Below are 26,655 nucleotides of genomic sequence, written 5' to 3' on the forward strand. Positions count from 1 at the left end.
AACAATGAATGAATGGAATCCCAAAATCTCTGTAGATGTTCATTGAAATGAAAAATAAACAACCTAAATTAAAAAAAAAAATTGCTGAGTTCTAAATCGTTCCAAAATAAAGCTTTAAAATAATCATGATAGACTTCAAAAATAAGTTTGACTAATAGCAGCATCACCAAGTTACAGACAAAAGAATCAATCAGAAGAGAGATATGGCTAATACCTATTTTACATAAGTGTGTAATTTAACTTCTACATAATTAATAGTTTAATGATGATAGCTTTCATATCACTGAGGGAAACCATGCCATTATTATTATTCATAGTTTCCTCTTAGAAGTATTTCCTTTCCTTCAATGGTTAGTATTGTTGTTCTTGTGTACCACCGAGACGAACTGACCAATAGCTGACCCTCCAGCAGATTTTCAGAATCAGTTAATTGTATGGGAGATTATCCATCCTTCTCCCACGGAGCAGCTTGTGGCCTCAAACCATGAGCTTTCAGGATTGCAGCACAGTGTCTTGCCACTAGGCCTCCAGAATTCCCTAATGGTTAATATTAGTAGTACGTAAATATTTTTAAATGTTTACTGTTGATGAGGAAAAGCAGGTTGTTATGCACCAGAATTATTCAAGCTCTGATAAATGCCACAACATTCAAAGTAAGTATTTTTATGACAGGTTATTCAGTAATGTAATTTTATAGTACTACAACTCAAATGACATATTTACAATTTAACATTAACAATATCATTTACCTGAGAACTGCCACTGAAACCTGGAGGTTGGCTGTATTCTGTGGAATCAATAATACTACTGCAAAATGAAGAGAAAAAAAGTTTCAGTGTTCACATTATTTTATCAATAATGATGCTAAATCTAAAATATTTAGCCAAATAAGTCTAAGCGAAAACATTTGAGAATAACTTAATTACATATCAAGCAAATGATTAATTCTTAAATATAATTCACGAGTATTTAAACAATTTGCTTTTTCATGCCACCAACTCAAATTTAGACACCAAGAAAGTTAATAAGGTACATGCACAAGACAGTTACACACACCGATGTATCTGATGATATAATTTCCACATATATTAATAAACTGTTTAGAACTTTAAGGAAAAGAAAATTTAACTGCACAAGAGAATTCACATACTTTATAATCAAAGTCTAAGGTTAACAGACTCTGCTGTATCATAGTGGGTTTATAATTAATGTTGCACAAATAATTCAGTATTTGTCTTTCGCTTCTGAGAGACAACCTCTAAATCCCTGCAATTTTCTCAATGACTAAGGTGTCTCTAGACTAAATCTTAAAAAATTTTACTGCTTTCAAGCTAGGATCAGTTTAAAGATGGCCTTCCAACAGGTTTTCAGAGGCTGTAAATGACATGTGAGGAGATGGTCCATCTTTCTTCCAGGAAGCAACTGGTAGATTCGAACTGCCTACCTCTAGGCTTGGAGTGCAACTCCTTAACCACTAGGCCACCAGAGCTCCCTAGACCATACCTAAGGGGTTATGCTAATGAGATGGCTTTTCAGTGGGTGTTGGCGGTGGGTGGAACTACACCACACACACATACACAGAAGAAACCTACCTTCTGAAAACCCTACCAACAGACTCCACCTAACCCAGGAAGGATGGCAATGGATGGGTCAGAGTTCAGATTTGTTGTTCACAGGGTCACTATGAGTCACACTCAACTAGATGTTATCTAACCACCACCACTAAAATGGGGAGTCTCCTCCATTAAGATTTACAGCTTCTGTCCCAATGGAAGGTTACTATGAATCCATGTACAACATTGAGTTAACCAGAAGATGAGAGATATGTCTGAAAAGTTAGTTCAATTGCTCTTAGGGCAATGATTCAGCCAACCATAACTACAAAATGAGACCACTTATAAAAGATACTGTATCACAATGGGTTTCCTGGTTTAATGAAAGACGTCTATGCTGGTGAAATGGGGAGAACCTTAACCTACTTTTTGTAAAACAAAAGCTTCACAATGGGGACTCTCCTTGACTACACCCTTTGTGACTCTTCATTTGGATCCTTGCTGCTATAATCATATGTACAGTATTTTCATGTGGTTTTCTTTTCGTGTTTGTTAATGGATAAAAAGAGAGACAGGCTTGAGACCCCAGGCTTAGTACTAATATCCTTAGAGAGAAGAAACCTGTAAATTTATAGATAGCAGGCCAAAAGTATGGGTGGCATTTTTAGAACACATCCTTAGGAAACAGGAAATTCATGAATGTGAAGTAAGCAGGTTGGGGAAGAGGTAAGGAACACTCTTGGAAAGGCAGAAGAAACTCCTGTATTTGTAGCAGAAGGTCAGACGTGAAGATGTGGGGAACTCCCAGGTTGGGGTTAGCATCTGAGGTCTTGAGTATGGAACTGGCAGTCTGTTTTCAACTTGTAAGGTCAGACCCAGCTCTACTGATAGGTTCTGTATTTACAGTTGGCATAAAAAGAACAGTGAACACAATTGTGAACGGAATAGATCAGAAAAGAACTGGACTTGATTTGTCTTCTAACTGCCACTGAGCTGTTTCTGATTGTTAATGACCCAATGTTAGGTTTCCAATTCTATAAATTTTAATGGGAGCTGCTTGGGGATATGAACCATCAGAGATGTATAGACTTAGGTTTAAGAGGACACAGCTCTACAAATTAAACCACCAGAGTTCCACTGCTGGAGTAGTCCCTAGCAATCTGCATTACTAAACCAAGGATTGCCACTTGCAAGTCTCCAGCAGTTGGAAGAAACAGTGTCCTTCTGTTCAGATTTACAAACCTGGATGCCCAACAGAGGGTTGCTATGACTCTCAACTGTTGCTATGACAACAGTTTTTTAATTTCCTTTGTTGTTGTTCTTGGGTGCCATAGAGTCTATCAGAGCTCAAGGCAACCCTATAAACAGCATGTCTGAAACCCTGCCCTATCCTGCACCATCCTCACAATCAAGCCCACTGCTGTAGCCACTGTGTTAATTCATCTAGTTGAGGGTCTGCCTCTTTTTCACTCTACCCTTCCCAGCTTATCTTTTTCCCTTAGCCAACCTAAAAGCTACGTAGCCTCAGTCCATATTGAAGGCTGCAGTCCTTGACACTCTGCAGTAGTGCATGAGGTCCTCCTCAGTTTCAGCAAGGAGGGTTGTGTCATCTGCATAACGCAGATTGTTGATAGATCATCCACCAATCCTAAAGCCACACTCTCCTCATAGAGCCCAGCCTCTCAGATAATCTGCTCTGCATACAGGTTAAAAAGGTATGGAGATAGGACACATCTCTGACTTACACCCTTCCCAATTTTGAACCATGCAGTGTTGCCCTGCTCTGTTCTGACTACTGCCTCTTGGTTCAAGTATAGGTTTCGCATTAGCACGATTAAATGTTCTGGGATTCCCATTCTTCTCAGAGTCAGCCACAGTTTGTTATGATCCACACAGTCAAATGCCTTTGCATAATCAATGAAACACAGATAGACATTCCTCTGGTATTCCCTGCTTTCAGCTAAGATCCATCTAACATCAGCTACAATATCCTTAGTACCATGACCCCTTCTAAACCCAGCCTGGACTTCTGGCAGTTCTCTGCTGATGTACTGTTGCAGTCATTTTTTGATAATCTTCAGTAAAATCCTGCTTGCATGTGAAATCAATGATATTGTTCTGTAGTTTCCACACTCAGTTCGCCCATATAGCCTTGCAAAATTCTCTAGAAGGCAAGCCTATCTCTTTTTATTTTTATTAATTCTATCTTGCCATTCTTATAAGTTCTATCCCTCATTCTATAAAACCTAAAAATAACATTCAATACACATAAAAATAATAACGTAATAGTTACTGCTTTTAAAATCTTTTTTCTACAGTTCTACTATAAGCATTTTATATTCTTTATTGTCTATACTAGGGAAATTTAAGCCACTGATGATACAGATTAAAATATTCTTTTCTCTATAAATGACAGCATAGTCCATGGGATGTTACAATAGTTCCAAACCAAAGGTACCGTCTCTCTGATGTCTCAAATTTACCAGCAGCTCCAAGTGAGAAAGACAGACAATCTCTTTCCATACAATTTACAGTCTCCAAAAACCCACTGGAGGGTCAACTAAGTTGGTTCTCAGGCAACAGCAATTAGTTAAGTTGAGACTATATAAGCAGCCCAAAGTCATTCTTAGGAGCATTAGACTTTGACAAGGAAAGTGTATCTGAATTTCTCAACTTACTAGCTAAATTTACTAAACGTAGATGACGCTTCAAAAAGATTTACATTTCAAACGTGGTAATGTATATAAAGTTCTCAATACAAAGCCAAATTATGGCAAACATTGTACACATTAGATTCTACAAGGAAAGTCAATAACATAAAATTAGACACAAAAAACCTGAAATTTTTTAAAGGTTTTAATAAATCAGTTGAAGCCCTCCTTACGATATCAGTCTAACAGAAGAGAAGAAAAATTGTTTACGCTAACTCACTTTATAGGAATATATTAGGAAAAAACCAAGACTCATCATTTGTAAATATAAAACAGAATTAAGTTTTTAAAATGTCAAGAATTTTTTTTAAATTCCTAGATACTAAGTTAACTGATACAAGACTAATAATTTTATTAAGATGGGATAATAATTCTTAAAATCCTTGCTAGTGGCAATGATCAATTTAGATATTAACATACATAAAAACTATACAACTGTTAAAATGAAGTACCAAGAATATGCCGTTATTCAACTGATAATATAATTGTTAGGTACCACCAACTCAAGTATGACTAAGAGAAAACTTATGAACAACAGATCTGAACCCTATCATATCCTATGCCATCTTCACAATCTCTCACACATTTCAGCCAACTGCTGCACTGTCAGTCCCTCTAGTTAAGCATCTTTCTCTTCTCCTTAGCCATCCCTCTACCTTTCTAATCACGATATCCCTCTCCAAGGAACAACATCTCCTAACAATATCCCTAAAGTATGTGAAACAAAGCTTTATCATCTTTGCCTCCAAAGAGTACTCTAGCTGCACCTTCTGCAAAACTTATCTCTCTGTTCTTCCAGCAGTCCATGAGATATTCAGAACTCTTTTCCAACACCACAACTCAAAGGTATTAATTCTTCATCTGTCATCCTTATTCAATGTACAGCACTCTAAGACACAGCAAGTAATTGAAAGAACCATGGCCTGAATCAGGTATATCTTAGTCCTCACTGACATCACTGCTCTAGTCCTCACTGACATCACTGCTCAATAATTTGGAAAAGTCTCTGATTACAGACTTTCCCAAAAGAGTATGTCTCCTAAACTAGATGTCACAAAATTATTTTCACTTATATTACATACCTCAAAAAAAGTACAAAGTTTACTTTGTAATTAAAAGACTGACTCTTAAATGAATTTTACATATAAACTTTATGTATAATGAATACGCTATCTTGTTAAAAATAACATGGCCTTTAGTGTTGTATAGTCTTTCACTGCATGAATATATCACAGTTTCTCTTTCCATGGCTTGTTGATGGCTATTTGGGTTGTTTCTATTTTCTTGCTACTGTGAATAACTCTATAATGAGAATGAGTGTACATTATCTCCGTTAGTGTCTCAGCTCTAATTTGCTTGGAGTATATTCCTAGCAGTGCAAGAGCTGGATTAAAAGGGATTTCTATGTTCAGCTTTTTGAGGAAATACCAAATTGTCTACCTCAGAGGTTGTACCATTTTACAATCTCACCCAGAGTGCATTAGAGTTCCAAGCTCTCCTTATTCTCTCCAACATTTATTACCTTCTGTCATTTCCTACTGTTGCGGGAAAGAAAGAGTATTTCATTGTTGTTTTCATTTGTATTTCTTTAATTGGAAGTTATTTTAAAAATTTTCTCATGCATTTATTGACTATTTGTATGTCCTTTGTAAAAAGGCTTTTCACATAATTTGCCCGTTTTGTAATTGGGTTATCAGTCTTCTTTCAGAGAGAGATCCTAAGTATTTGGTAATTTTACTTATAAGGCTTCAGGTCTGAAATGTCATTGCCAAGTATTGTCTCTTACTCTAGGCTTTCTTTTAAACCTGTTAAAAAGAGGTTTTGATACACATGGGATTTGAGTTTTAGAAGATCCCATTCACCAATTTCGTCCTCTCCTGGTTGTACATTTTTTATTATGTTTGCAAACTTATTTATGCCATAGACTACAACACAACGAGAGAGAGTCTAGCGACCATTATGCTGAATAATAATTCTCAGTCACAAAAGGAAAATGCTGCATAAGACTACTACTGTATTACCAGGAAGGTAACTAAAGAATTGGGGCAGGCAGGAGGAAGGGGCCAAGAGAAATAGGAAGTGCAGAAAATGAACACACGTAAAGACCAAGACAACACAGGATCAACTTAGGAAGAATCAAGATAAGGACAATACGGCTACTGCAATTAGCAAATCGGAACAGAATGTGTATAACTATTCAAAAGGAGAAGAGGAAGGGAAAGGGGCTGAAGAAAGAAGAAGAAATCACTAGAACAGTAGAGTAATTAGGGTGTAGAGGAATAGGCCAGATGATGATTCAGGGTGACAGAGCAATAGTCATAGATGGAGAGTAATTACAGAAAACACAATATATAGAAATGATTATATAAAAGGGGATGTGCATCAATGGAACAATGTATACAAATGATTGTATAAACTACAACATAAATGAAAGAAGCATTTTATATGAACTATTATGTCTATATCAATAAAAAATAACAAAAAAAATTCCAGTTACACATTGATTTGAAAAAGGATAGATGCTTGACATTTATGTTTTAGCAGATATAAAATTAAGCTAATTAAATTATAAGGAACAACTTATAGTAAAGCTATCCATTTAGACATTAAATGTACAATTTTTAAAAAGAATATGCATTGAAAGGATTAAAACAGTTACATACACATAAATAAAACTAATGCTAAGACTAATTTTATTTTCATTACTATAAACTTAAATTTGAATAGACTCATCACAAAAGAAACTAACAGGTCTTAAAAATACTCAATTTTTTTAAAAAATGTCCTGGCTGAGACAGGTTTAATTGGTGAATACTACCAAACATTAAGAGAAGATCTGATAATATTTCTACTAAAACAATCACAGAATACAACCTACAGGGGGATTCCTACACCCCAGGCCCTATTCTCCATTCTTTGAATATACTATCATATTTTATCATTAAAAACAAGTACTTTTATCCTCATTTACAAATTAGAAAAAATAAAGTACTAACTCACTGCCACCGAGTCAAAAATGATACAAAGCTGATCGATTATAGAGGGGATAACTTGCATGGGAGGTGAATGCCCATTTTTCTTCATGTAAAGCTGCTAGTGGATTCAGACACTTGCCTCTGTGTTGTTACAAAACCTTATTATTCAACTGCCAGTTGTTGCTGTTGTTCTTGTTCTTGTTGTTATGTGCTGTCAAGTAGCTTGCAACTCATAGCGACCCTTTGTACAACAGCCCTAAACTTTACGCAGTCCTGTGCCAATCGCACTGTCTACGATACACCCATCCTGATTACCCCAGTCACTGAATCAATCCACTTCATAGAGTGTCTTCCCCTCCTGCGTTGTCCCTCCACCTTCACAAGCATGATGTCCCTCTCCAATGACCAGTCCCTCCTTACAACATATCCAAAGTATGTCAGACGAAGTTTCAGAATCCTTGCCTCCAAGGAGCAGCCCAGTTTAACCCTCTCCAGGATGAATCTGTTTGTTTTCTTAGCAGTCCATGGTACCCTCAATACTCTTCTCCAGCAACAAAGCTCAAAGGCATCAATTCTCCTTCTATCCTCCATAGTCACTGTCCAACTCTGATGCATAACAATTGATAGCAAAGACCATGGCCTGTATCAGACACACCTTAGTCTCCAGAGAGAGACAACTGCTCTTCAGTACTTTGGTGAGGTCCCTAACAGCAGACTTTCCCATCACAATATGTCTTTTCATTTCCTGGCTGCTGGTGCCAAGAGTGCTGACTGTGGAGCCAAGCAAACTAAAGCTGTGAACAATCTCAGTCTCTTCACCATCCATCCTGATGCTTCCAATTGGTCCAGTGGTGAGAATCTTTGTCTTCTTTACATTGAGCCTCAATCCATATTGAAGGCTGCAGTCCTTGACACTCTGCAGCAAGTGCTTCAGGTCCTCCTCAGTTTCAGCAAGCAGGGTGGTGTCATCTACATAATGCAGACTGTTGATAGGTCTTCCACCAATCCTGATGCCACATTTCTCCTCATAGAGCCCAACCTCCCAGGTAATCTGTTCTGCATACAGGTTGAAAAGGTATGGAGACAGGACACATCCCTGGCGTACTCCCTTCCCAATTTTGAACCATGCAGTGTTCCCTTGCTCTGTTCTGACGACTGCCTCCTGGTCCAAGTATAGGTTTCACATTAGCACGATCAAGTGTTCTGGGATTCCCAATCTTCTCAAAGTCAGCCATAGTTTGTTATGATCCACACAGTCAAATGCCTTTGCATAGTCAATGAAACACAGATAGACATTCCTCTGGTATTCCCTGATTTCAGCTAAGATCCATCTAACATTAGCTACAATATCTGTAGTACCACAACCCCTTCTAAAGGCATTTAGAAGGGGTCGTGGTACAACCGCCAGAGCCAAGAAAATCCTATGGGGCAGTTTGACTGTCAGGTGAGACTTGTGAGAGCTGAAATTAAAACCACCTAAAAACATGTTGTGTATTGTAGAGTCAGAACCAACGCATAGCTGACCCTCTTGGGTTTTCAGAGGCTGTTAATTACACAGGAGGAAACTGCTCATCCTTCTTCCACAGAGCAACTGGTGACTGCAGCACAGCTTCTTGGCAGCAGGCCACCACAACATGTTGTTATGTGCTGTCGAGGGTTACAAAACTTGATGTGATTCAGAGCAACCACATAGGTGTAGGACAGAAGTGCTCCGTAGTTTTCATGGCATGACTGAAAAGACATCTCCAGGTTTGTTTTCTGTAAGGTCTCTGAATACATTTGAATTGACAATCTTTTTAAGTGTTTGCCAATTTACCTGAAATAAACTCTGAGAAAAGAATCTAAAAGTACAGAAATTAGAGGAAACATTCCAGAAAAAACAAAAGATGCAAAGTTACTAGAAGAATAGATCTAGGAAATAGAAAAACAAAAGAAATTGCATAGACAAGATACAATTCAAAAAGAAGAACGGGGAAATGATAACATCTGAAATAGGATCTACCACTATGGTACTCTTACTATTGCTGTAATAATGTACCATCAAGTTGGAACCAATAGCTGACCCTCCAACTGGTTTTCAGAGACAGTTAATCTCACAGGAGGAAACCGCCCATCTTTCCCCCATGGAGCAGAAAGTGGAGTCGAACCATGTCCCTTTGGGAAAGCAGCAAATCTTCTTAACACTTAAATTACTATAGTAATCCTTCTACCATCACAAGGAAAGATCCGTGGTAGCACAGTTTTTCAGTGCTTAGTTGTTAACAGAAAGATCTGTTAATATGAACCAAACAACCCACTCCAAGAGAGAAAAGTTGTCACAGTTGGCTTCCCTGAAGATTATAGTCTTGGAAACCCTATGGGACAATTCTACTCTGACCTAAAATTCAAGACTAACTCAACAGCAACTCAGTTGGGGGGGGGGGGGCGCCACGGGACGGACAGACTTTCAAATTCAAACCAGATCACCATGCACAGTTCTGGTTTCCCTTCTCCATCTCTGATCATCCAGCATCAGAGTAACTCAACTCTCTTATTGCTGTCAAGGCAGAACCAACTCATACCTTCCAGCAAGTTTTCAGAGAACTAGAATGCCTATCTTTCTCCCCTAAAGCTGCTGGCAGATTCAAATCAGAACAGGTGCAGTTGTTAAGTTAGCAAAGCAACTCCCTAATGACTATGCCATCAGAGCACCCTAGCATCAAAGCACAACTATAACACAAAAGGGGGAAATTTCCTTTATGATTCTAATCTGAACATATTATTCTTGTTTCTTTTTTTTTTAAAATAAAGTATTTGATCAAAGTACACAAACAGAATCACACAGAACAGTTGATAAAAATCTGTAATTATTTCCTTTCTGGAGACTTTATCTTAACTTGTTTGGCTTTCTCAAACACAGGAACTTAAATTATTTTAAAAGCATTACAGGAAGATATATAACTCTGCACAGCAAAACCTTATATTCAAAAGTTCTTCATTTTAAATGTAGCCAGACATCTTACATCTGTTTGTAATAACTAACCGTGGATAAAGGTATGAGGGAGGTGATAGCCTTTGCATGGAGAATTTCCTACACTGTTAAAATTTCTCCTCTTGAAGAAAAAAAAATGTTATATAGGGTTTTGTAGAAATTTTGAAACACAGATAAATTTTTACAGATTAGACTTAAGCATAAAACATTTAAATACCTGCATTTTAAAGTTGTCATCCTAAGTGAAGTAAAGTAGTTGAATAGTAACCGTCAATAGGTGTCAGGAACTTTAGCATTAACAGTGCATTGGCCATGTACCATATTAGCTAAAAACCCAATAGGCATGGAAATGGTGCAAGGGTACTTTTCTACCCTCCAATCAAAGATCCACTCCACACTTCTCCCTCTTCACCTTCCCCACCATTTTCATTATCATTGCTGTTGTTGCTAAACAAAAAACCAAAACCTACTACCTCCATGATTCCAACTCATGGCAACACTACATCAAATTTCCTAGGATATCTCCCACAGAGCAGCTGGTAAATTGAACAGCTAACATTCGTTACCATGGGGGCCTAGAGGTAAGAAGTTGCACTGCAATCCCAAAGGCATGCTGTTAAAATCCATTAGCTGCTCCAAAGGAGAAGGATGAGCAATATCCTCTGCAACTTACAGCCTGTGAAAACCCACTCAAGGGTAAGCCAAGGTCAGTTCTGACTCAGCAGCACACAACCACCAACACTTTTGGTAAGCAGCTGAACATTTAACTATGTCATTAGCACTTCTTGTTATTCTTGTTAATTGCCACCTTTAAGTCAATCCAATAACTAAACAACTGTATGTGTAAAGGACCATAAAACTACCTGATCATAAGTGACGGTTTGACTTTCATCAATAAATGCTTTGAGACTTTCTCAGTTTTGGCAATCAGTGTGGTGTCAACTCCATAATACAAGGTGTTTTATGACTCTTCTACAATCAGATATTCTTCATGTAACTCGTTTCACAGAATACCCACTCCGCATACAGACTGAGTAAAGAAAGCAAAAGGACTTAACAATCCTCCTGCACATCTTTTCCAATTTTCCAATGCAGTTTCCAATGTTCTGTTTGAACAACTGTCTCTCAATCCATGCTCATGTTGCACAAGATCACAACTAAATGTTTCAGAATTTCCATTTGTTCTAATGTTAACTCAAACTTTGTTTTCATCCAGAGTCAACTGGATGCCTTCACAAAGTTGATAGAACACAGATAAGTATTTTCTACTATTCTCTTATTTTAGCAAAAATCCAGCTAATAATCTTTCCTCTATATTCTCTTCTGAATCCAGCCTGAACTATAGTCCCCTGTCATTGCACTAGTACAATTACTTTTTAAGTATCTTTGACAAAATTATTCTGGCATGTGATGACAATAATAATGCTCAATAATTTCCATATTCCATTTGATGATGTTTCTTGGGAATGAGAACAAATTTAATATAAATGAATAAGCATGTCAAGCACGGTATTTGTTTGTTAAAGCACCAACTGGTATACTGTCATTTCCTACAGACTGTTTTATCACCAAAGCCATCAGTGCTGCTTGAATTTCATCCTTCAATATCAGCCGGTCTTGATTATTGCTTCTTCTTGAAATGGTTGAATGGTAGCCAATTCTTTTTACTACAGTGATTCTATGTAGTACCATGTGTCTGTGCACATATGTGTGCTGAAACAGAAGGTAAGTTAAATTGGATAGAATCATGTCAGTAAGCTAAAGAAATCTTAAATTAAGAAATCTTTATATATTATCAACTTTCTGGATTTTCATTAGTGTACTCAAATCACGTCAGTAAGCTAAAGAATTCTTAAATGAAGAAATCTTTATATATTATCAAGTTTCTGGATTTTCATTAGTGTGCTCAAACTGTAAAATATGTACTTTTACAGAGTATTGCTGGCATTGTCTATAACATTTTGTGCTGCTAACCAAAAGTATTGTACTTCTCATGGGTCATATCCACCAGCATTTACAGTCTCTGACCATTAAGACTTACGGCCCCAGAAACCCAATGGAGGGCACATCATGAGTGGAAATGGCAGCAAGTTGAGTTTTTAGTGTACAGTGAATTTACAAGACTATAACGCTTTACACAAACAGACTACTTATCTTGGTCAGCATTTTTCAAGTTGAAAGAATTTTTTAAAGTCTTTAAATATCATAATTTAATTTATTATAATATGGTAGTAGTCTATAAGAAAAATATTGAATGTTTCAGGAATCATCAAAAGAAGGTAGAAGTAATACACAGTCATTGTACCAAAAAACATTAGTCAAGGGAAAAATAATGTATACAAATTTACAAAGTAAACCATAAACAAAATGGAAACCAAACAATAACAAACAGCTGGTCAACAAAGAACCATTTATTTAAGAAAACAGCAGATGTTTAACAGAATTGCAAGCAACAAATGCTGGTGAGGTTGTGCAGAGACTGGAACCCTTATTCACTGTTGGTGGAAGTGTAAAATGGTACAACCACTGTGGGAAGTGGTGTGGCGCTTTCTCAAAAAGTTGCAAATAGAAATACCATTTGACCCAGTAAATCCACTACTGGGAATATACCCTAAAGAGACCAAAACCGCCATCCAAGCAGATATATGCACACCCATGTTTATCGCAGCTTTGTTCACAATAGCAAGGAGTTGGAAATAACCTAAGTGTCCATCAACAAATGAATGGACAGAGAAGCTGTGGTATATTCACAGAATGGAATACTATGCTGCATCGAAAAACAAGGAACTCATGCAATATTATTCAAAATAATGTCCTGAGTGAAATATCACAATCACAAAAGGACAAACCCTGCATGGTGCCACTGCTGTGGAATGGGACTGACATCAGGGTTGGGGTAAGAATGAGAAAAACTGGATGAATTATATATACTGCACTGAAATGGATGAGGGAGAGAACAGTTTAAAAGCAATGTATTATAGGGTATTATGATTATCTCTAAGATTCCAGAATGAAGGTTACAGAGTGGAGTATACTCGGGATGGGAGTGGGAGGGTGCAGGGGGATTGTATACCAATGAAGGAATTTTTCTTTTACTTTTCAAAGAGAAGAGAGAACTGGGGATGGGAGGGTGGGGGGGAGAAAAGTGCAACAATGAATGAATGGAAATTCAAAATATCTATAAATGTTCATTGAAATTAATAAAAAAAAAAGCAGCAGATGATCAACAACCAACAGTACTGAAGGAGGAAGTCCAAGCTACACTGCAGGCACTGGTTAAAAATAAATCATTAATAAAATGAAGGGGGAAAAAAACACAAAAAAAACCCAACTTAAATTGACAGAATACAAATCAACAAAAATGCAGTTCTGCACCACTTATCTGTGCCAAAAAATTTAGGAGATAGCAACTTGGCCAACTAAATAGAACAGGTCCATATTTCTTTACCATTCCAAGATAAGAATTTTCGCAACAGAAAGGAGACTTTATCGAGTATCATAAATACCACACACAAGTGAAATCTCCTTGAAGATTATTAAAAACAGCTGGTACAGTATAGCAACAGGTAACTCCTGGATTGAGAAGAAGACGTGAAATAGAGTTGTATCATTGCTGATGTCAGATGGATCCTGGCTGAGAGTAAAGAACAGTAGAAAGATGTACACTTGAATTTTACTGACTACGAAAGGGCAATCAAACTGTGTGGGTCATAATAAGTTATTGATAAATTAAGAAAAATGGGAATTTCAGAAATCCTGATCATGCTCAGATAGAACACATACACAGACCAAGAAGTACTCATTCAAACAGAAAAAGAGGAAATCACATGGTGTAAAATCAAGAAAGGTGTGCATGAGGGTTGTATCCTTTCACCAAACCTATTTAAGCTGTAGGCTGAGGTGACAATCCAAAGATATTATGAAAGACCATAGGAAGAAGAATGTGGCGTCAGGACTGGAGGAAAAGACCCATCAAGTAGCCTTTAATATAATATGCAGATGATACAATAGTAATTCACAGAAAGTAAAGAGAAAGTCAAAGACCACAATCATCAGTATGGATTATACTTCAACAGAAAATAAAAATCCTCAAAACTGGACCAACAAATACCACTATGATAAACAGAGAAAAGTTTCAAGTTGTGACATATTTCCTTTCACAAAGAGCCACAATCAACATCCTTGGGGAAAGCAGTTAAGAAGTCAAATGATATGCTGCCCAGGAACTCAGTAAAGTGCTAAAAAGCAATGGTGTTAGGGATGTCAGTTTAAAGACTAAAGTTTATCTAATCCATGACCTGGTATTTTTAACAGCATATCAAAGGTGAAAAGTAAGTAACACTGAACAAGAGTCAATGTCAGTGAATTACAGTGTTGGTGAATACCACAAGCAAATCTATCTTGGAGGAAGAGCAATCAGAATGCTCTTTAGAGTTAAGGATGGTGAAGGATCTCAGATACTCTGGACATGTTATCAGGATGGGCCAGTAATTGCAGAAAGACATCATGCTTGGAAAAGCAGAGGCTAAGTCACTAGCATTGAGGACTCTCCTTCATAGGGTCGCTATGAGTCGTCTGCAACTCTACGGCACTTAACAACAACAACAAATCACTACAATAATGGTGGCGAAGATGGAATGAGATCAGGTAGAATTCATTCTGTTGTACACAGAGTTGCTCTGAGTTAGAACTCTCTCAAAAACACCTAACAACAAGCTAAAATGTCATTTCTTCATTTTTTTCTTCTTCTGTGCTATCTACACTTAAGATTCACCTGAACTTTCAACAAGATGACAGAAACAATAATAAAAAATTAAGTCTAAAAAACAGCTAGAAAAGTTAAATGCAATCCAAGGTGTCGTACAGAAAATTTAACTATATATTTATTGTTCTTAATGAGAACTGTCTCAGTGGTAGTGGGTCTGGTTTTGGATTTCACCATCAGGGGAAACATTAAGTACTCACTTTAGAATTTAAACTAATTGATCCATTTCCTATTTTAAAAAAGATATTAAATATATAGATGACTCAAAATCAGAAAACGTTTTATCTTAGAAAGAAAACTACTCTAGTTAAACTTACCCCAGAATCAGAAACAATTCTCCATACTATAGCTGAGGGGAGAAATATTCCAACTATCAGGAAAATTCTTTAGGACACTTCCCACATAGCATATCAAACTGGATTTTTAGAAGTTTTTCTCCAACTATATTAGTTCTAAGACAAGGTATTTTACATTAGACCACTTGAAAATTTACATTTTATAAATAGGTTCTACTGAGCCAGCATTCAGTCTGACTGTAAATTAAAAACAAGTGATTTTTAAAAAAACAAACGACTTCATGTAAAATCACTTTTAATTTGAACGGCTCAAGAATAAAACTACAAAATTCAAAACTTAGGTGACATAAATATGTGGACTTCATGTTTGAATATGACTTTTCTTAGACATAGTTTGGCTTTGTTATGGCAGATATATGTGAATGGGGCGTGTTAGCATATCTGCAAGATGAGTATCTATCTACCATCCCACAAGTGATCTGGCCAGTCTCAACAATCTACAAGGGGAATGGCTAGTCTCGACAATAAATTAAATAGCTCCAGCTGCAGAGATGGAACTTCTGGTACCACTGAAGAGTAAACTAGAAAACGCCCTTCTTGCCCCAGCTATACCCACAGCAGCAATACACCTATTGTAGCAACATCCATGGCCAAACTGGAGATCTGGTATTAGATAGGATCTTGCAGGGCAGGAGACAGCCAATATTGGCAGGACTGAGAACTATGCTATGCTGGACAACTGGGGATTGGAAGACAATAGTGGCAGGACTGAGAACTTGGGAATATTGGCCTGAAGCTTTGAGGCTCGAGGCTGAGGTACTTGCATGAACATTTTGGGAGCAGCCTAGACTATATTTTGTTATTAAACTGAATTATAACATTTGACTTCCCTAATATGGTTCTGCATGGTCTGTGAGCTATCAATCACATCGGATTTTCAGCTCAGTAAGACTGGCACTGAAATGAGCAGAAAGAGGTATGGGAGCATGGGGCACATGTGTGACTTCATGGGAATTGGCTTTCTGTTACTGATGCTGTTGATAGGGATACTTCTCCTTTGTGAAGTTGGTAAAGGTCAGACATGGCTATCCCCACAAGTCCCTTGATCTTTCTACAAAATAACATAAAACAGAATTTCAAAACTAGAAGTAGTAAAAAATATTTGCTGTTTACTATGAATACATATAAAATGGCCAACATGTTATTCTAAATGCTAAAGAAACAGCAGATATTGGTATAAATATAATCTCCTATAATCTCTACTGTAATAGAAGATATAGGAAGGAAGACTTAACCAATAGAGTACCAGGCATTATAGAATATAAAATACTTAAGCTAAGAGATCTAATTCTTTCATTTTAAATTTAGGGCTTTAGGGGAGCTCTGGTGGCCTAGTGGCAAGAAGCTGCACTGCAATCCCAGAGGCGCACGGTTCGAATCCACCAGATGCTCTGCCGGGGAAGGAGGGACAATTTCCTCCTGTACCAGTCAGATCTGATTTGACGGTACACACACACGTGTACACACACACACACACACACACAGACACAAATAATAAAATAAAAAATTAAAATTAAAATTTAGGGCTTTACTTTATTGCATTTCTCCCTCTAGTACTACAATTTCATGGTCTCAAATTATAGATTTATGTAACCTTAACCCGAACAGTGTATCTCAAGAAATCTACCAAATTTTCATGCATCTATGAACTGTGAATATTCTACTGACAAACTACTCTGAAAATTCTACTCACAACTATGCTTGACTTGAAAACTCAAAGCATTAAAAAACGAGATGAACATGAAGCATCCAATCTCATTTCAAGATCATACCTAAAAGTCATTTCTCTGGAGTTTTGTATACTTAGTGGAAAAAGGTTCCTCTGTGCACATTATAACATAAATCCTAAACAATTACAAGTTGAAGCTTTGTACCTGTGTGACGGTGAGGGAGCTTCAAATTGAGGCACTGTGCTATCCTCACTGACAGGAGAGTATAAACCACTCATTTCCTGAAAAAATAAATATTTGGAGTTATAAAAAGTACTTCAAACAGAAGCATTTCATCTCAAAAAGAGATGCATTTCATTCCTTTAAATCCCAGACTTTCATCTGACCCTTTTTTTCTCAACATTCAAGTATCTTAATCTTCCTCTCTACGGAGTACAAAAGATAAGATTTCTGAAAAGTTTAACAGACAAGCCTATAAAATGATACAAATTCTTATTCCATGTCTCTAGAAATTATTCACTATTATTCATCATTAGTGAAACTATTAAATGCAAAACGAAAAAATGAAAATTTTCCTATTTTAAATGAAATGAAGAGCAGACTATGAACAGCAGACTATAAGAACAGGAAATTAAAGCAAGCCATAGCTTTGTTCTTCTTGTCATTAAACTTATGATAAAATTATTGCTAAGTATTAAGAACAATAGGACATTCTGGTAAGTAGACCACCAACCCATTAATTCTCTAAAATACAGTAACAAAACAACAGAAAAAAAGAAGTCAGTTTCTACCTTTAAAACACCCTTTAAAAACTTAAAGAAAACTAGCAATCCTCTGATTCAAAGATTTCTTTTAATACTTACTTAAATGTGAACATTTATTGTTAATCATAAAAAGTTCACCACAAAATATTATGGTATAAATTATGCCAGTGAATCATACTGTCAATGTATCCTCTTTTTATGTGAGTTACATTTTGATTGACAGAAAAAAAGTTGACAAATATGACAAAAGCAAATGTTTCAAAATGCTTAATCAATAGGATTATTACTGGCAAATTCAAGGTCAGCTCAATCATGCAGCTTGATAATTATATCAAGGGACATAATTATGACAGTAACAAAACTAGAAATGCCACATGGAACAATGAACTACTCACTTAAAATTCACTACCATTTAACATGTTCTACTATCAGCAAGAAAAAAATTTTAGCATGTAGAATAACTCTAAACACACATTAAAATTAAGTGTAGCTGAAAGCACTGAATTCAAATCATAATATTCTGTAAGCTTCCAAGAGATCTTCCGACAGAATTCTGCAAGTATAAACTATATTATAAACTATAAAGTAAAAGAACCTCATTCCCCGTTAATAAGAGCCAACACACAGCTATAAGCCCTCAGTTGATTTTCAAGGCTGTAAATGATGTAAGAAAAGATTCTTTGTCTTTCTTCAGAGTAGCTCCTGGTATATTTGAACTAACAGAATGGTGTAGCCTTTGAGTTAGCAAAAGAACTCCCTAGGAATCAGTATCACTAGAATTCCTATTACAAACTATAGCAATTATAAACTCCTAAAACATTGGTTATGTAGGTTCATTGCTCAGAAGCCATGCTAATCTTTTCTGTATCATTTCAATTTTAGTATATGTGCTGCCAAGTGAGCATGATTATGTAGTCTCTTACCTCTTTCTCTCTCCTCCTACCTTTTTGAAGTTTGTCTTACCATTTATACTAAGAACATAAAGGTATAAACGTATTTCATAAAAAGAATTTTGAAAAGTCATGTTAATGATAATTGAGAATTTTGTAGGTGCTGGTTTAATAAAATGGTACTGTGTTGTTTTTTATTTTTAAAAAAATCTTTTTTTCAGTGGAGTCATGAAGAATTATGCTAATACAATACTTGAGAAAATTTAAGCTACATTTTATAAAGAAATTAAGATTTTTTTCCTATAAAAATGCATTCTCATTTAAAATTAAAGTAACATTTGTTACTTTAATTTTAGAATCAAGGTAATTCATAATTGTAATATAATCTGAAGGTGATAATTTCAACAAAATGAAAAATTGCTAGAAATCCAAGAATATTTTGATTTCTTACTTCCACTCTTTTAATATCCTCTTCCAGAACACTTAACTCCTTCTGGATCTGTTCCAGCTGCTGTAGGTAAAAGAGAAAAAGAAGTCTAAACCAAACTATATTGATATCACTGTAATCTTAACTTTAGAAAATTATTTTTCGCAGAGTATTAATACTAATTTGTGAGAATGAAAACACTAGAAAGTGCAGTATAAAAAATACAAATGTGGAATCCTAAAGCTTCAAGTAGCACAATGCACTATTTCCTTATGATAAAGAATATGAAGCATGAACAATAAGTGATTTCTTAAAAGCACACAAGATCCAAATACTTTTACATTACTTCACTTAATTCTCAGAACAAACAACATTAGTTTATATTTATTTTATATATAAATAGTTTCACAAATTAAAATCTTGTGAGTTGAACAAAACCAATGACAAATTAGCAATCAAAAAATTCCATTCACTATTCCCCCTTTCGCTGTAAATTTATTTCTAAACTTTTCAGGATCAATGATTCTAAAACATAAATCAGACTGCACTTAAGAATGAATTAGATTATTATAAATTAAATTATTCAATCAAAAGAAATTTAAAAAGTTATAAAAATCTTTGTTATCGAACTTTTAGAAACAATAACAATTTCCATTTCTATCACCACTGTCAAAATACACAACTGTCAAAATTCTGTTGAACTGAGAAAATTTAACATATATACTTATGAAATATTTATTGTCAGATATAAAACAGGCATTACTGCATAAGGAAAATGAGGCACAAACAGTTAAAATTACATTTACAAGATCATTCAGCAAGTAAGTGACAGAACTGGAATTCAAATCAAGGTCGTTTTTGTGATCCAAAACTGATGCATTATTAAACTACTATGCAATATTACCTTTTGAAAACAGTCCCTATTGTTTTAATCTGTATTTCTTTAATGACTGGTAAATGTGAATAGTTTTTATTTAGTTTACTACCATAATATTGTTTCTTTTTTGGCAATATATTTATAACTGATAATCTAGTTCACAACTTACTCATTCAAATCCTTACCAATTCCTAGGAATTTTGCGAAACACTTGAAAAGTATTTAAATAAAATAGTATGAATTATATTTTATACATCAAAGTTCACAAATCTCAAAACAAATTAACAGAGCAATAAAAGTGGAAAGGTAGCAATAATAAAGATGGTAAATTAATGAAATGGAAAACAAACATACAATAGAAAGAAGGAGCAAAGCCAAAAGGCAGCTTCTAATAAAACTTGTAAACAGATTTATCATTAGCAAGAATTGATAAGAGGGAGGAAAAAAAAAAGAAATTTAAAAGTCAAAGCAATAAGTAGCGTCAAGAATGAAAGACAAGGTATAACTATAAAAACATCAGAGGCTCTAAAAATATAAGGGGCCAAGTGAAAACTGACAACTGCTAGAAAAGTTGCATTACAAAAATAATAAACACAAAAATCCGAACAGTATATAACACTGTTCAAGCACTGAATTCATTAATTTAAGCCTTCTATAAACTAACCATAGGTCCAGATACCGACTTCAGAAAATGGTTTAAACATCCACCAAGATGACTAACCAAACTCTTTGAGAGCAGAAAAAAAAACACCACCAAAGGATATTTTTCAATTCAGCTGGGGAAACTAATAACATAGTCTTTATAGCAAAGCAAGACAAGATTGGTGAAAGAAAGATAATTATAAGACAATCTCACTCAAAAATACAGATGCAAAAGTCCTTAACAAAGAAAGCATCAGCAAACTAAATCTAGTAATATAAAACAGGATAGTTTATTTTAATCAAGTGTGGTTTACAAAAGAAATGCAACCATGAGGATCAACCACCCCAACAGCTTCAAAAGGAGAGAACTTTCAATGCCAACACTAGGACATTGAAAATCAGGATGGTTGGTCACTTTATGTACAAAATTGATTCTTTCTAATGTTAAATCAATGTAATTATTCACATTAACAAAATGAAAAATCATGTATCACAAAAAATTTTGGTAAATACTCAGTCTTCATTTACGATTAAAGAAAAAAAAATTGACAAAAAAATTTACTAGCCTGAGTAAGAAAAGAGACCTACAAAAAGCCTACATAAAGCATCATACCTAATGGTGACACGTCGAAAGCTTTCCCTTTGAGATCAGCATCAAGACTAGGATGCCCCGCTATCACCACTTCTATTCATCATTGTACCGGAAATCCTAGCCAGCAGAGTAAGACAAGAAAAATAAATATAAAGATCATAAAGATTTATGAAACTAAACCATTATTACTTGTTGAGGGTGATGTGTACACACACACACACACACACACACACACAACCCTATAAATGAACCTACATATAAGCTAACAGAATGAATGAAAACTTTGAAACAAAAAGCAAAACCTCTACATTTAAAAAACCAAAAATCAACCTATGCTCTGTAACAGCAACAAGCATTAAGAAACTAAAATCAAAGACATAGACATCATTTACAATACAGTAAAAAATTACTGAAGAATAAATTTAATATTGAGATGTGTAAGAATGATATGAAGAAAAGTATTTTAAAAAATTACAAGTAATTTTTTAAAAAACCTAAATAGCACCCTTGGCACCAGCAGTCAGGAAATCAGGAGACGTACTGCACTGGGAAAATCTGCAGTCAGGGACCTCTCCAAATTACTGAGGAATGATGATGTCAGTTCAAGGCCTAAGATGCATCTGATTCAGGTCATTATCTTTTCCAATCACTTGCTATGCATCTGGGAGCTAGATAATGAACACATGTGACAGAAGAATAATTAATGCCTTTGAGTTGTGCTGGAGTAGAGTACTGAACATCCCATGGACTGCCAAAAGAATAAAGAAATAGGTCTTGGACAATGTGCAGCCAGAGTGCCCTTTAGAGGCAAAGATGATAAAGCACATTTTGGCCATTTTACTAGGAAGGGCTATTCCCTGGAGAGTGACAGGATGCTCGGAAAGGCTGAGGGTTGGCGAAGGAGAGGAAGACACTCAGCCAGGTGGATTAACATGGTGATTGCCACAATGGGCTCTAGAGTGTCAGGAAGTGTGAGGATGGCACAGAATAGGACAGGGTTCAGGTCTGTTGTTCATAGGGTTACTACGGATCATACTTGACTCGATGGCACCTAACAACAACAAATACAGAGCAAGAAATATCATTAGAAGACTCAATATTGTAAAGATGTATTCTCTCAAATTGATCAATCAAGTCAGAGTTGTCTCAGTAAAAATCACTGCAGATATACAGAGGAAATCTAGCTTAAGAAAAAGAATCTCATTGCCTTAAAATCAGAAGCAACTCATACCTGAATACCTAATAGGTTTCTAATGCTATAAGCTGCTTAGGTGGTGATGGCCTGTCTTTCTCCCTGGAGCCAATGGTAGACTCAAACCATTAGAGGCATGGCCTCCACAATAGCAGTGCAACTCCTATATATGCTGCACCATCAGTTCGCCCTAGTATATGTAGCAGCAAATTTAAAACTTTACATAAAAACACAGTCATTAAAACAGACTTTCCTGAAGAATAGGAAGTTACTTTAAAGCTTCAGTATGCAATAGAATGATGTTCTATCACAAACAAAACAAAACAAACCAGAGAAACAGAAAAAAAAGAGCTACAAAGAGACTAACAAGAGTGGCACTTTAGGAAAAGATGCACTTTTTAATAAAGCATGCTTGGACAATAGAGTATCGATATGAAAAGATCCCTACTCCTCACATTATATATAGGGGAAAAAATTCCCAAATAGATTACAAATCTAAATATGAAAAACAAACAAGTCAAGGTTCTAGCAGGTAGTTTTGCAAAATGTCTATTTCATGATCTCAAGTGGAGATTTCTTAACTTGACACAAAAGGCACTAATTAGAACAAGGAAAAATGTAATATTTCTATGTCAAATATAAGCAATATATCATTAACATAAGAAAAAATTTGTAAAAGTCTGAATAGGTACCAAGGAATATAACCAAATACCCAATAAACAAAATTTCAAGTGCTTAAATTCAGTTATCAGAGAAATGCAAAATAAAACCATCACAAAGAAACAGTAATGCACAATCACAAATAGGCTAAGCTGGGAATAAAATCTATTGATACTGGGAATTGGCAAGCACAGAGTGCAATGGAATACTGAGATTGCCAATCATTCTCATTTCCAGTTTTCAGATTGGTTCCAGTCAGAGTGACCCTCTATTCTGTTTCAGAGACTGTAAATTGTAGCAAGGAGAGAATGCCTATCTTGCTCCTTAGGAAAAATTATAAACTTGAAATGATGTATACTTGATTACATCAATTTCAATTCTAGACATATATTTGATATGCATGCGAATGCACAGATTAAAAACAGCAGCGACATTGTGGATAATCCAAAACCAAAAATAATTCAAATGTTCAACAAAAAATATAAATATTCATATAATGGTTTATTACATTGCAATGAGAACTAGTAACTACAGCCACAGAAACAAGGTCGGTGAATTGTAACATTGACTCCCATTCCACACACCAAAAAAAGACAGAAATAAAAATACAAGTATACCTGGCACAAACCTAAAAAAAAAGCACGAGATCTATAAGTACTTAGGTATCAAAACCATAAAGAAAAGGAAGGAAATTATTTTTCTGCTAAAATAAGTCCCCACTGCCATGAAGCTGGAACTAACTCATAGCTGACCCTCCACTAAGCTTTCGGGAGGTTATAAATCATAGGAGAGAGTGCCCATCCTTCTCCCAAGATTCAAACTGCTAGAAAGGCATCACCTGTAGTTTTAGAAGTTCAATTCCCTAATATTACATCACCAACACTGCCTTTTAACTACTTGAATACTGGCTAAAACTAGCCAGGTGCTGACTGTGGAAGAGATCATCAACTACTCATATGCTAGTTCAAACTAAAGCTTAAAAAAATGAAATTAAATCCACAAAAACCAAAATGTGGCCTTGATTCTACCCCACTTGAAGTAAAATAGCATCTCAGGAACAGGTGTAAGGCCTTAGACACCAATGAGCAAAGACCAGTTGAGCTGTGGGAGGATTATCAAGAATATTATACATGAAGAATGCAAAAGGTCATTATAAAGACAAAAGAGGAAGAAAAGACCCAGATAAATGTCAGAAATACTCTGACTAAAGCACTAGAGTACTGAGAAGCCAAAGCAAAGGGAAGAAACCAGGAAATTAAGGAGCTGAATAGATTTCAAAGGGCAGCTCAAGAAGACAAAATATTATATCGAAATGTGCAAAGAGCTGGAGTCAGACCACCAGAAGGGCTAAACTCGCTCTGCATTACTTATGCTGAAGGAACTGAAGAACAAATTCAAGTCTTGAGGTGGAAAACCTAAGGATGCTATGGGAAGAATACTGAATGACCAGGAAACATTAAAAGAAGATGGAAGGAGTAAGTATAGAGTATCACTGTACCAAAAAGAACTGGCTGACATAAAGAATTTCATTAAATAACAGAGGAAATGTTGATGAAAGAGGAAGTTCAAGTTGCTCTGAAGGAACTGGCAAAACCATAGCCCCAAGAAGTAGAAACTGACATATTTCAAAAAACTGATACAGCCCTGGACATACTGACCAGGCCGTGCCAAGAAATCTAGAGAACAATCACTTGGCTAACCAACTGGAAGAGATCCATATTTATTCCCATTCCAAAAAAGGTGATACAACAGAGTATAGAGATTATCAAACAATATCATTAATACTATACACAAGCAAAATCTTGCTTCAGATCATCCAAAAACAACTGGAACAGTGCACTGACAGAACACTTCTAAAAATACAAGCTTGGCTTAGAAGAGATGTTGGCACTAAGGATATCACTGCAAATGTCAGATGGATCTTGGCTCAAAGCAGAGAGTACAAAAAAAAAAAAAAAAAAAGCACAGAGTACCAGAGAATGATTGACTGACTATGCCAAGACTATTAATTAATTGATTGATTGATTGATTAATTAATTGTAGCTAACCTTGAGAACAATGGGAATCCCAGAACACCTAATCAACCTCATGCAAAACCTCAACCAGGAGATAGGTGTCAGAGCAAAGCAAGGAAACACTGAATGGTTCAAAATCAACAAAGGGAGTATACCAGGGATGTATCCTGTATCCATTCCTTTCAATCTATATACAGAACAGATCACTCAGGAGGCTGAACTTTAGGAATAGGAATGTGGCATCAGGATTAGAGGACGACACATCAACAACTTATGTTATGCAGATGACACAAACTTGCTTACTCAGACTGCGGAGGGCCTGAGGCATCTGCTGAAGAAAGTCAAGGACTATAGTCTACAGTATGGATTGAAGCTCAACATCAAGAAAACAGATTCTCCTCACTGGGCCAAATGGCAGCATAATGACAGACGGAGAAGAGATTGAGTTTAACAATCTCAGCTTGCTTGGTTCCACAATCAACACTCTTGGCACCAGCAGTAAGGAAATCAAAAGATGAACTGCACTGGAAAATCTGCTGTTAGGGACCTCTCCAGATTGCTTAAGAGCAATGATATCTGTCTAGAAGCTAAGGTGCACATGATCCAGGCCATGGTCTTCACAATTACTTGTTATCCATCAGAGACCTGGGCAATGACCAAAGAGGAAAAAAAGAATTGATGTCTTTGAATTGTGGTGCTAGAGAAGAGTACTGAACATACTATAGACTGCCAAGAGAACTAACAGGTCTGTCCTGGATAGGGTGAAGCCAAACTTCTCTTTGGAGGCAAGGATTCTGAGGCTTCCTTTCACATATTTTGGCCATGTTGCCATGAGGGACCACTCCTTGGAGAAGGACATCATGCTTGGAAGGGTGGAGGAACAGTGCATGAGAGGAAGTACTCAGATGAGATGACTGATAGAGTAACTGAGGTAATGAACTTAGGTGTGTCATAGACAGTGAGATTGGCCCAGAATGAAACAGGGTTTAGAGCAACTGTACACAGGATTGCTGCAAGTCATGGTCGACTAAAGGGCACGTAACAAAAACACAAAAATGAGTAAAGGGGGTTGCTGTCTAAAAGGGAAATTCTAGCAATATTCTACTCTTAAATAGGATAGTAGTTACATGGATAGTCATCTTTAATTCCTTAAACTATAAATATTTTATGTATTTTTCGGTCTTTAATATTTAAAAAATATTTAATTCCATATAAAACAAAAAACTAAGACTCAAAATTGTCCTGTTACAGTAATGTTTGAAATATATTTCGAACGCAAACGTAATGTAAAATAAGGAGATAATGGCTTTACATGTAACCTAAAGGCCTTTTGTTCAAGACCATTAGAAGACTAACATGTTCACTTACATAGGTATTTTATGAAATGATCCTGGTAGCTCATTGCTATGGAATCAATTCTGATTTATAGAGATGCTTTAAGGGCAGAACTGTCCTACAGAATTTCAAAGGTTCGAACTGTTGTAAAGCACACTGCCTCATCTTTCTTCCATAAAGAGGCTGGCAGAAAGAAACCAACCAATCTTGTAATAACCTGTGCATCTGATCACTGTGCCACCAGGGATATTAATATGGTG

At 35.9% G+C, this 26,655-nt stretch overlaps 1 protein-coding gene across 1 annotated transcript in view; it reads right to left on the reverse strand.

Moving 5' to 3' along the window:
* RFWD2 (ring finger and WD repeat domain 2, E3 ubiquitin protein ligase) overlaps window positions 1–26,655 on the reverse strand; it is a 273,178-nt gene that overhangs the window by 163,319 nt on the left and 83,204 nt on the right. The window contains exons 7-9 of the mRNA XM_006887764.1: window positions 19,107–19,166; window positions 17,206–17,282; window positions 750–807 (exon numbers count right to left, since the gene is read on the reverse strand). Of these exons, the coding sequence (XP_006887826.1) occupies window positions 750–807; window positions 17,206–17,282; window positions 19,107–19,166 (195 nt within the window). The remainder of the gene's footprint in view (window positions 1–749; window positions 808–17,205; window positions 17,283–19,106; window positions 19,167–26,655) is intronic.

The sequence above is a fragment of the Elephantulus edwardii genome, unplaced genomic scaffold, assembly GCF_000299155.1.
Source record: "Elephantulus edwardii isolate Elephantulus edwardi_28Jun2011 unplaced genomic scaffold, EleEdw1.0 scaffold00061, whole genome shotgun sequence".
NCBI classification, from domain to species: Eukaryota; Metazoa; Chordata; class Mammalia; order Macroscelidea; family Macroscelididae; genus Elephantulus; species Elephantulus edwardii.